This window comes from Chaetodon trifascialis, chromosome 8 (genome assembly GCF_039877785.1).
Source record: "Chaetodon trifascialis isolate fChaTrf1 chromosome 8, fChaTrf1.hap1, whole genome shotgun sequence".
NCBI lineage: Eukaryota > Metazoa > Chordata > Actinopteri > Chaetodontiformes > Chaetodontidae > Chaetodon > Chaetodon trifascialis.
The window spans coordinates 28,190,812-28,203,299 of record NC_092063.1 but is presented as its reverse complement, the minus strand read 5'-3'; the positions used below and the strand labels follow the sequence as shown (position 1 = coordinate 28,203,299).

At 40.9% G+C, this 12,488-nt stretch overlaps 1 protein-coding gene across 3 annotated transcripts in view; it reads right to left on the bottom strand.

The window, feature by feature from the left end:
* asxl1 (ASXL transcriptional regulator 1) overlaps positions 1–12,488 on the bottom strand; it is a 32,901-nt gene that overhangs the window by 5,528 nt on the left and 14,885 nt on the right. For 2 of the 3 annotated variants that reach the window (XM_070969532.1, XM_070969533.1), the window contains 3 exons: positions 11,715–11,884; positions 11,334–11,418; positions 10,784–10,950 (listed from right to left, as the gene is read on the bottom strand). In XM_070969532.1, coding sequence (XP_070825633.1) covers positions 10,784–10,950; positions 11,334–11,418; positions 11,715–11,884 — 422 coding nt within the window. Of the gene's footprint in view, positions 1–10,783; positions 10,951–11,333; positions 11,419–11,714; positions 12,464–12,488 lie in introns of all 3 variants that reach the window. The other variant, XM_070969535.1, reaches the window with a different exon arrangement.

The following is a 12,488-nucleotide window of genomic DNA, read 5'->3' as shown; positions in this document are numbered from 1 at the left end:
ACAGTGATTTGATGTCTGAGGCAAGAGGATACACCCATGTCCACCACATCAAGCCTGTTTTGGAAAAGCCACAACCCCAAGCTAGTTGTGCTGCATGTAGAAAGTTCTGGGAATCTGGTTTTCCATCTATAAAGAAGAGGCCTACATGGTAGCTGGCATCTTCCATCGCCAGTGATCACCGCCAGCACACAGTACCTGTGCAAGGCAAATTCAAACCTTTTGAAAGACGTCCTGCTAATGATGATCTCCCTGATCTCACAACCACCCAGACCATGAAACGGCTCCCACTCCTCATGTACAAGTACAACCCCTCCTCCTAGTTTAAACTCCACAGGTATCACTTCATCGGTTGTTCCTTCAGTTACTGGAGAGTTGAGCACCAAGTCTGCTTCACCCATGCAGACAGAGGGCCGAGACAAGAAGCTTGTACCTCAACCATCAAACCATGAGGGCCAGTCTGAAAGGTCCACAGTTGGACCTTTCTTGGAACAAAACAAGCCAGTCAAAGTTTCTCTTCCAAACCTAGGACCAGAGGAGGAGGAAGGAAAAGGTGGCAGGGTTGTCTCAAGTTCCCTAGAAGAAGATTAGGCTAAATTTTAAGTTGACCTGAGAGATGCTGCTTTGGGAAACATCAATATTGGTGGCAACACCAGCAGGAGGCACACCTTGGTGGTTAAGCAGGTGCATTTTTAACAACTTATCTGCATTACTTTAAGATGTGATACCACCCAACCAAGGGTCTGACTTTAAATAAATAAGATAAATAAAAATTTGAAATTTCATCATCCTTACTATAGAAAACAGACAAGGCAGCAATAAGAGAACAAATAAAATAATGTTCAACAAATAAAAAGAAAAAGCAACAGGAACTAAAAAAACAACTAGAACAGAAGAAAAAGCATCTTACTGACCTGTATTCAAATAGCCCCAACGAACAAATATAAAAACAGGTACAAATGCACAAATTCAACTAAGTGAAATTTCTTTAAGACAAAACAAAAGACACACACACACACACACACACACACACACACACACACACACACACACACACACACACACACACACACACACACACACACAATTTCTTATCCAACAACTTAAATATCATCCTTTTGACCACAGTAATAAGACAAAAATTTATTCAAAAATTTAATGTAAAAAAGAGAGAGCAGTAATTCCAGCTATAAAACACCCAATGGGCAAAATCATCCAAAACCCATAAGAAACAAATAACATTTATCAAGGATTCTATAATAAATTATACCCCTCTGATACAGACTCTGATCCATCAGAGATTCAGTTGGTTCTTAATAACCTGGATCTACCTACTTTAAGCCAGCAAGATGGATCCTGGATGCGGCATCAACATCAGATGAATTCCATGAAGTCCTATGGCAGATGCAAAATAATAAATCACCTGGACTTGACATCTTTCCTCCTGAATTCTTCGTTTTTTTGTAGGTTAATATCAGAAATCAAAAGTCCTGAAAACATGAATATATCTGTCATATGAGTTCTGCTCAAGCCCAACAAAAACCCAACTCAACCTTTCAGCTACTGCCCCCTGTCACTAATAAACACCGATTAAAAATTATTACAAAAGCCCTAGCCATCAGATTAGAAATTGCTATCTCCACCTTAATACATCCTGATCAGACAGGTTTTAGCAAGAAAAGACATGGCTCAGATACTGCACGACGACTATTTAACATCATTAATCTTGCACAAAAATCTCAGACCAACACAATTATTGTATCATTAGACACAGAAAATTCTAAGCTTGACCAAGTCAATTGGACCTTCTTATTGAACTACACAAATCAATCAAATCAGCTTTGGGCAGTTGTTCATCCACTGGATAAAGACACTATACAGTTCAAAGTTGCCACAAATGGAAGCATGAGTTTCACACTTCAACTGGGCACTAGGCAAAGATGCCCACTCTCTCCTTCATTGTTTGCTTTTTTCATAGAGCAACTTGCTGCTGCTATGTTAAAACATTAAAACAACATCATTAAAGCAAGTCACACCACAAACCTTCAACATAAAATTAGCCTTTACGCAGATGATATCCTATTGTACTTAAAGGACCCTTTACTAGGGGTGTCCCGATCACGTTTTTTTGCCCCCGAGTCCGAGTCATTTGATTTTGAGTATCTGCCGATACCGAGTTCCAATTCGATACTTCTATAAAACATTATGAAACGAACTAAGAGCAAAGAATAAGATCCAGGATACCCCTTATTTTTTTATTTTTAGTTTTTTTAACCAATGGCTCTTATATTAACATGTAACACTGCATGCAGCGCAGTGTATTGTAAACTTCTATGAGGTAGCTTGAATTACAGTCTCAATTCAGAACAGAACACAGAAATAAAATTTTCTTCACATTAGGAATAGTGCAACATTACGTAAGGGATAATGCCCAACGAGGTGTCCATTATCAGAAATGAATGGATTCGCTTTCATTTCTGATAATGGACACCTCGACGGGCATTATCCCGCTTATACCATGGTCACTTAGGAAAGAAATAAATATTAAATCAATTATTAATACTTTAATGTTGTTTTTTACTGTTAAAGTTTTTCACAAGAAGTGGCTGAGTGGACTATTTAATATCTCTTGTTGTGACGCGTTGCCAAGATAACCGGTTCTGACCACAGAACCTGCAGCTCGGTCGGCCGCAGCTGTTATATTAGGCCTAATCAGTGGAGGGAAGTGAGATGATTGCTTAATGTTATGTTAGGTGATACAAAGTATCATTTCAGAGGGCAAGTGCACCTCTTACCGCTTGTGTGGGTCCTCTACTGTCTTGCCGTTGTGATAAATAAACTGTGAAACAACATATGTTAATGCATGTTCTGAGTTTCTGTTGCCACAGTTACCAACTAGTCAGGCTATTTGACCGGAACTTTTTTTATAGATGTCCACAACACATTTTAACCTACACCCTGCAGCAGAATCCCTGCAGAATCGAGTATTCACCCAGACCATGGTATAAAGACCCAATAGTCTAGTATTAAAACAAATAGCTGCTTAACTTAAAATAGGCATCAAAAAACCAAATGCAAACAAATGAGCAAATAATAGTGACTGTTATCAAGTAGCCTAAGGCCAGTATTGTGCTTTTTGGAACTGCACTCCTAACTCGTTTTCTCAGTGCAGTGTATTGTAAACTGCAGTGCAGTGTATTGAGGTGTTGTATCAAGTTTGCGGTGTTTAAAGCTCGTTTGTCCTTCCCACCTCTCGAGATCCCGAGCTTCAAAACAAACTGCTGTGTGCTGCCATGTTCCGTGCATGCGCTGTTCAGTAGCGTCTGTCACAGACACAGACCCGGCATGTAAAGTTGGTAGTTGATAAATACTATTTTATTCTTATTTATTTTTAATCACTGTCCCATATATTGTAAATGTGATTAATGTATTATTTATCCGATACCTGATCGGGACATGACGTCCGATCCGATCGATTCTGCAGTCATGTGATCGGCCCCGATTTCCAATCACGTGATCGAATCGGGACAACCCTACCCTTTACCTTCCCTAAAAGAAACTCTTAATTTCATTAATACTTTTTTCTAAAAATCTCTAACTATACAATAAATTGGAACGGAACATGTCCATCATATTGCCGCTTTCAGAAGATGCTTGGGATTCTCAAGGACAGGATTTTTCACTCCTGCTTCGAACTGGTAACTGGTACTAAATATTAAGGCATTAACATCTCACCCAGGCTGTCAAAACTGTTTAACAACCTTTGACATTGGATGAATTTAACTCTTTCTCTCATAAGACGAATCACAACTATCAAAATGAAAATACTCCCTCAAACGAACTACTTTTCTATGCTGTCCATCGCACCAGCAGATAAATGCTTCAGATCTACTGATTCTCTCATTGCACCTTTTTATTGGAAAAACACAAAAGCAAAACTCAAACTATCCACTCTACAAAAATGCAAATCTTCACGTGGACCCAAACTGTTTTTTATCTATTAATTTTAAATCAAACACAATATATTGTGAAATAGATTCATTAAACCAACCCCAGTATCCCATGGATGGACCTGGAACAACAATATTGCAAAAACATTTCCCTTTTAGATTTATCATTCTTCAACATAACCATTAAACAACACCCCTGTTTCAGAAATACTGTAATCTCCACAGCTCTGACAGCCTGGTGGAAAGTCATAACCAGTAACCATGCAAATATACCCCCATATGGCATAACCCCACAAACAAGGGTCTCATAAAGCTTGAACATCTTTTTCAGACCAATCAGATAATAGACTTCAAAGACCTCATATTGTGGCACAGTTGTTACACAGATAATAGCAATATTTGTTCTTAAAGTGTCCTGAAGTTGCATATCACATACCATGGTTAATCTATGTTCCGATCAAAAAATCTTGCAAATGCAGTTGCAAGAACAAATCTTTCCACCCACATCTTAAGATGTTATATTCAAAAAAGAAATTACTCTAATTCTAATTATTCTGATTATTTGTCAACTCCTGCTGCTAATTCATTCATTTTTAGCAGCAGGATGTCTTCCTTTGACTCACTCTATATTGAGTGTTTTGTCAGAATGATTATTTGGGGTGTTTTAAATGTGTAGTCTCAACTTTCTTTTGAAATTGAAATATCCTTATTTAAAATGCCAGCAACATGTTTAAAAAAAGTTGGGACAGTGGCTACAGACTGTAAAAGTTGTGAAATGCTACAAGAGCAGGTGGAACATCTCACAATGAATTAGGTTCACTGACAACAGGTTAGTAACATGATTAGGTAGAAAAAAAGCGTCCCAGAGAGGCTGAGTCTTTCTGAAGTAAAGATGTGGAGGGGACAAACTGTGGTGGCAAATAGTGCAACAATTTAAGAATAATGTTTTTCCATGTAGAGTCGCAAAAAAATATGGGGATTCCATTGTCTACAGTACATAAAGTCATTAAAAGATTCAGAGAGTCTACAAAAATCACTGTACACAAGGCTGAAACCCAATATTGGTTGGAAGTGATTATCGGGCCTTCAGACAGCACTGCACTGAAAACAGATATGATTCTGTAGTGGACATCACTGCATGGAATCAGGAACACTTCTGAAAGCCTGTGTTTCTGAACACAGTTCATCACAGAATCCACAAATGCAAGTTTAAATTCTATCATGCAAAGAGGAAACTATATATAAATCAGATCCCGAAACACTGCCACCTCCTCTGGTCCTGTGCTCTTGAAAATAAACTGAGGTGAAGTGGAAAACTGTCCTGCGGTCTGATGAGTCAAAATTAGAAATTCTTTTTGGAAATCATGGATGCTGCATTTTCCTGGCTAAAGAGGAGAAGGACCATCCATCAGCACACAGTTCATAAGGCGGCAGCCGTGATGGTATGGGGTGCATTAGTGCACATGGTATGGGGAACCTGCAAATCTGTGAAGGCACCATTAATTCTGAATCATATACATATGTTTTGGAGCAACATACACTACCAGTCAAAAGTTTTAGAACACCCCAATTTTTTCAGTTATTTATTGCAATTCAAGTCTATCAAGTCCAATGATCCAAGACAAATAATGTACATTTGAAAATTATACAAAAAAACCTTTTCCAGGGAACACAAAACGGGTTAACAATTTAAAGCTGTTCTGCAGCAATGAAGCTTTCAAGGATCAAGCCTTGAAAGCTGGTGCTACTAAATCCTACAGGTGTTCCAACTTTTCTTAATTGCTTACAACCCCCTCTGTCTACATAAAAGCAGCGTTGGAACACACTGTGGTACCATACCCTCGTGAGCATCAGTTCAACAATATTGTACTGCAGAAAGTAGTGTGTTGCTACAAAAATGGCGAAAAAAAGGCAATTAACAATGGAAGAGAGACAGACTATCATAACACTTAGAAATGTAGGTCTTTCCTCAGAGAAATTACAAAGTCAAGGTGTCAGTGAGTACAGTTTTCTTCACCATCAAAAGGCACTCAGAAACTGGCAGGAAGAGGTCTGGCAGACCCAAAGCCATAAATTAATTAGAGGATAAGTTTCTGAGAGTTAACAGCTTGGGTGATAGGCGGCTCACAGGACAACAGCTTCCAGCACAGCTTAATAGTGGTCACAGTAAGCAAGTCTCAGTTTCAACTGAGAAGACTTCGAGCTGCAGGTTTGGCAGGACTAGTTGCAGCAACACAGCCATTGCTAAGACATCAGAATAAGACAAAGAGGCTTGCCTGGGCCATGAAACACTGCCAGTGGACTACTGAAGACTGGAAGAAGGTATTACGGACTGATGAATCAAAATTTGAAATTTTTGGTTCATCACGCAGGATCTTTGTACGCTGTCAAGTAGGCGAAAGGATGGTTCCACAGTGTGTGACATCAACTGTCAAACAAGGAGGAGGAAATATGATGGTCTGCGGCTGTTTTGCTGGATCCAGGGTCGGTGACTTGTACCGACGAGTGAGAAGTGCCTTGAACCAAAACAACTACCACAGCATTCTGCAGCAGTATCCTCTGGTATGCGCCTAGTTGGTCAGGGGTTCATCTTACAGCAAGATAATGACCCAAGACATAAGTCCAAGCTACACCAGAACTACCTCAGGAAAAAAGAACAAGATGGTAAGCTTGAAAACATGTGGCCAGCAGAGTCTCCAGACTTCACCCCCAGCGAGCTGGTTTGGGATGAACTGGACAGAAGAGTGAAAGCAAAGCAACCTACAAGTGCCACACATTTATGGGGAACTTCTGTAACAGACTTGGGGAGAACTTTCTGAGGAATATTTGATTTCTATTGTACAAAGAATGCCAAAAGTGTGTTCAGCTTGTTATATCTGCCAAAGGTGTCCACTTTGATGAGTGAAAAGTTTAGAATACATTTTGGTCTATAAACTGATTCTATGATTTCTTTTTTTTAACTCCAATTGCTTATTTGTACCATGCTTTCATTTCAGAGCAAATAATTTTTAATAAAAAACTGGAAATATTGGGGTGTTCTAAAACTTTTGACTATGTAGTGTATGCTTCCAAGTAAACAATGTCGTTTTCAGAGAGGGCCTTACTTATCTCAGCAAGACAATGTCAAACCAAATTCTGCATGTATTACAAAAGCATGACTCCATAGTAAAAGAGTCCTTGTGCTAAACTGGCCTGCCTGCAGTCCCAACTTGTCACCCATTGAAAATGTTTGGGGCATTACAGATGCAGCAGCCTTGAAATTCCCCTCCAAGCCAGAGGCCATCCAGCTCCCAGCCGGCTCCCAGCCGGCTGCCAGCCAGCTACCAGTCCCCCCCTCCTCTTGGGGGTGTGCCCAGAATCCACTATAAACATGCCTCTTCATTCAATTGCAGGGTGTCACCAGGAGATGGCGTGTCCCTCACAGGAACACATCTCAAGGGCAAAGATTTTTACTCCACTACATTCATCTGCTTTAGTAGGCTTATTTGTAGTTAGGCAGTCACAGTTACTCAACTATTTTACGTTGATTATTTAAATCAACTTAGAAAAATATTTCTCGCACAAAGTCTTAAAAAAGTCATAAATGTGTGTTTCCATCAGCCTGTTTTAATGCATATTTTCAATTTGCAAACAGGAAATTCCTAAGTTTTTCTCTTAAAATATACTGTATGAATTTTTTTGTGATTGTTGCGATCAAAAAAAACAAACTCATGTAAAAAAGTTGTATATAATCACTTCCTATATGATAATAACCATACTTCACATTACAGAACCAGTCGAAAAGATTCAGTTCCCATCTTAAAAAAGATTTGGCGCAGTTGGTAGAGCGTCCGCCCCATGTATGAAGTTCTCTGCAGCGGCTACGGGTTCGATTCCGTCTTTCAGCCCTTTGCTGCATATTATCTTCTTCGAAAAAAAAAAAGTTACAAAATCATTCCTGAGTCATAAAAGTGAAGTAGCTTTACAAAACAGCCTGTGACTCCAAGAATAAACAGGCTCCATCTGTTTACATAGAGTTTGCTTTTGATAATTATCAACAAAAATGATGACCTAATTTTACTTTACATGTGCTGGAACAGAGACAGAGCTGCAGGAGCAGAGCGCGTCATCTGGAGATTCCAGGGCTCGCCTATGTTTTCTGCAACAGGCGCGCGGCTCTCTGCAAAAATAGACCAGGAAGCGGCCAGTAGACAGTCATATTAGTATTGGTTGAATATGCGCTAATTTTTGCGATCGCAAGATTTCCTGGTTGGACTGATAATATACATTTTGATGCATGAGGGAGGTAGGAAAGTTGGCTTATCCATAAATGTAATTAAGTGTAATGGAAACATTTAGTGAAGTCTATAAAGTAGCCAGCGACACTATATTAATATCTGTGGCACAAATTGATTTTTAATTACTGGAGGTACGCGCTCCCCTCAGCCCTCCACCTGTTTTACTGGCCATAGCTAGTCTGTGGGACAGTGGGGGCTGGGAGCCTGTTTGGCTGACGACCATCCATTGAGTTAGAACAAAGGATACACTGTAATGCAAATAATGACTTTTCAGCCAACAACGCGGCCGGCTCGACACTACACACGCCTGACAGAGTGACAGACAGGAGAACATCATGACGCCTGTGGTGATGATGCGCGATGTGTCAGTGAAACTACAGGTTTACTCAGCTCTGAAATGTGCCGGGAGTTAATCGCTTCAAATGCACAAATGCAGTGAAGTTCACAAACCACCAACAGTTTATAGAATAGGATGGACTGTCTATCAGTGGCCATTAGAGCAGCTCTCTAATAATTAAAATAGATGTCACACTGTGCGGAAGAGCTTAATAAGTTAACAAGAGATTTGGCCACGACAGCTGAAACAATGAAACAATTGGATTTATACAAAATCGGGGTGCAATATTGCATGCCACAGATTAGATAGATACAGAAATCATCATCTGAGAAATACTCATGATACTGATTTCACTGTTTATTGGCTGTTTTCATTTGTGTGTGTGTTAACTGATTGGCCAATAAAAACAAGTAGATTGGCCCATCTACATCGGCCCATTGGCCCTTTATGCCCCACAACATTGTTTTTTTCCATTGGTCTGATCGGCCCATTAGGATTATTCATGATTGAATGTAGGTGTCCGTGCGGGGGATGAGGCTCGCTGGCTGCGGAGGGAGAGTTGATGTTGTAGTTAGAACCTGTCTGCCTGGTCTAACATGATGAAGTCATGTTGAACATTTCCGTTTCCCAAAAAAACATTTATTTGAGGTGCAGCGGCACAATATTAATATCAAACACGCATGCACAACGCCTGACGTATAAAATGCATTCTTGGTGCGCTTCTGAGCACTATGTTTACCCGCGACTATAACTTTTTTTTTTAATAGTTACTGTTTATATTCATTGCGTGAACAGTCTGAAAAAAGAGACAGAGACACAGAGAGGAGGACACAGACAGTCACACAGACAGAGTGATGAAAAAGATCAGTGATAATTAACTACAGTTTATTAAGCCTATGATGTTGAACATTGCAGTGCGCAGTGCGAGCCGTCTGCAGCGCTCCGCAGCCGCCTGTGAAGGCGAGCGAAATCTGGAACCTTTCAGCTCAATGACATGGCTTTGAAAGCACCAAGTGACTTGTTTTAACGAATTTCGTTAGATTAAAATATGTAGAACTGTAAAATATCACTTCCATGAGGCTGTTCAGTCAGACATTAACAGATCACAGGCTGAAATTGGCATTTCATCCTCCCGTCCCTCCCTCTTCAGCGCACTGTGAATGATTTCTGTCCAGTAATATACTGTACACACACATACAGGACTCTGCGTATTGCTGGTCACCGCATCAAATAGCGACCCGCAAATCTAAAATGCGCTACAAACAGGAAACCCACCAACTGAAAAGCAGAGTGGCTCCGCGAATCAGGCAGAGTATTAAACATTTAACTGTTTAGCAGTTCAGAATGCTAGAAAAACGCGACGCACAACTTCTGTTATTCATGATTAATTTTCTGGGCACAAATCACTCGGCACGCGGAGATGCGCTGGGAGCCTCTCCAAAGGTGGAGAGAGATGTGGAGGAAAAGGCAGGATGGGCAGATGAGCAGATCCAAGAAGTTTGTGAACGAGCACTACAATAATGTGGATGATTAAGCATACTTATATTTAAAAAACTGCACAGGGTGCTCTACTAGACAAGCAGTTTTTCTTACAGCAGTGGAGGCTATGTGCAGATCTAATGAACGACTCAGCAAAGCTGACACGGTAATAATGACTGCTCCTCCTGGTGGACTGATCGAGCGAGTGCAGGTAGTTTCCGCAAATTGAGCTTAGGGGCGTTACGAGTTGGCCCCGCGCCGATGATGTCATCACGGGGGATCTCATTACAGTCACGAACCCGCCTACTGCAGAGCAGGGACCGGTCACGGACCCGCCAGGGCCCCAGCATGAAATTAGGGGAATTTCGAGGCCGCTACATCTGTATGAAATGTAAAATATGACAAAGGAGACCCTAAACTGTTGAGCAGCTGAAATCAAACATGAAGGAAGAATGGGGAAACATTCCACTTTAAAAATGACAGCAATTGGTCTCCTGGGTTTCAGTGTTTTGCAAATCATAACATTGTTTCTATTTACATCTTACACGTCCCAACTTTTTCGGACTTGACTGAGTTAGACAGTTGAAAAAGATGCAGAGCAAAACGTCCTGCGCTTTTGACTCCTGCTGTTGCACTGAATGTCCAAAATAATGGTTTTATTTTATGAATTTTGTGTTTGATAGTTCTATTACGTACGCAACATCATCACAGACCTAAAAGCTGGGGACAGAAAAACAACATACCTGTCGGTCCACCTCTGGCAGCAGTTGCAGCAGCTGCTGCTGAGAGTGTGTGGGGAAGGCTGAGAAGGTCCGCACATTGATGAGGGCTCTGATGTTGGTGTTGACAAGGATGGAGCCTGGTGTTTCAAAGTCTACATCCACCCCTCCTCGACTCCTTTTCATGGGTCCTGACACAGTGAAAACCATGCTTTCTAAGCCACTCAGCCTGATGCTCAAGTTATCTGCAGGTTCATGCAACACTTCACACACAAGTACACATGCACGCACCCACCCCCAGGAATTTTCTTGGTCCAGCTTTGGCAACCTCAGATATATGGGGGTATCTGTCTGTGACAGGCCTGGCGGGTATTTTTTACAGGATATCTTGCCTTCAGATATTTGGAGAATGGATTCCATTAAACCTCTTTTTATTGTTTTATCAGTATGCCTCCCATCCTGTTCATCTTCAAGTTAATGTTGAGATCTGACCAGACTGACGGCCATCAACAGTCTGAATTTTGACTTTCATTACTGGTGTGTTGTTAATGCCCTTGTTTCCAGTGGTTCTTACCTGACGGGACATGCTCTCCATTCACTTTAAGAGGGGTGAGGACAACACGAGGCATCATGACTGCTTTCTTCCTCTGTCTCCCTGACTGTAGTAACATAAATGGTGGGATGAAAAGTTGGAGACAGTAGACAGTTGTACAGTTAATATGTTAAGCAGTATTGTTTTCCTGTCCTACAGATCAAGTCCAAACACATGACAGGAAGAAATGGCTAATGACTTAAACTTGTTCAGATGGTCTTTCATGAGTTGACACTATTCACATTGTACTCTAAAACAGACAGTGCTACGAATGACAATGTAGAAGTGTTCTCAAATCCTTCACAAATGAACACATTACAGTTTCCATTGTAAACATAGGGCAGCCAGTGGCTTCATGCTGACCTGTCTTGAGCGGCTCAGTCTAGTCTGGGCATGTTGAGCATGTTGGGTCTGTTGTGTCTCTGTGCGTCCCTGCTGTCCTGCTGCCCTGCTGAGACGGGTTTGAGGCTGGGAAATAGGAGCCTGCAGCTCTGTGGAGCAAGAGGCGCTGGACGAGCTCTCATCCACCGAGGCTTCAGGTTAGAAAAAAAAGCAATTACAACTCTGTCACACACACTTCAAAACAGCAGAGATATTCTATCAACATTTTGAAGAGGGGTGTGCAGTGTCCAATGCACGTTGGTTACAACATAAACCATTTACAAGACTGCTTGTACTGAAATTCACCTTTACAGTACATCCCAACTTCTGGGTTTTCCCTACTATTGTAACACACGCTTTAAGACATGTTTTTTCACAGCACCTAAGCCGAATGTAATGAAAAAACTATGCTGAGAGTTCTCTACCACAGTTTGCTGTGACTTATGGTCACACTAACTTCTCTGTCCTCTCCTCTCTGTATTTCACAAAGGTTGGGGCTTATCTTCTAACAGTCTGCCAGCAGAGTAGAGCAGGTAAAGTGAGGGCAACATTTAGAAATATTTTAGATATTGCTTGGATATTTCTATCTGCTTGGTCCGCAGTTGTTGTTTTACAAAACCACAACATGTTTGTTAAACTAACAGTGAACTTCTATGAGCAAGCACAAAGAGAGCTGTAGGTGTGTAGCCTAACTGCTTATCTTCATTTGGCATTTTAAATTTTGGCAAATTCTTGTATTGAATTGTTGGTTTCTTT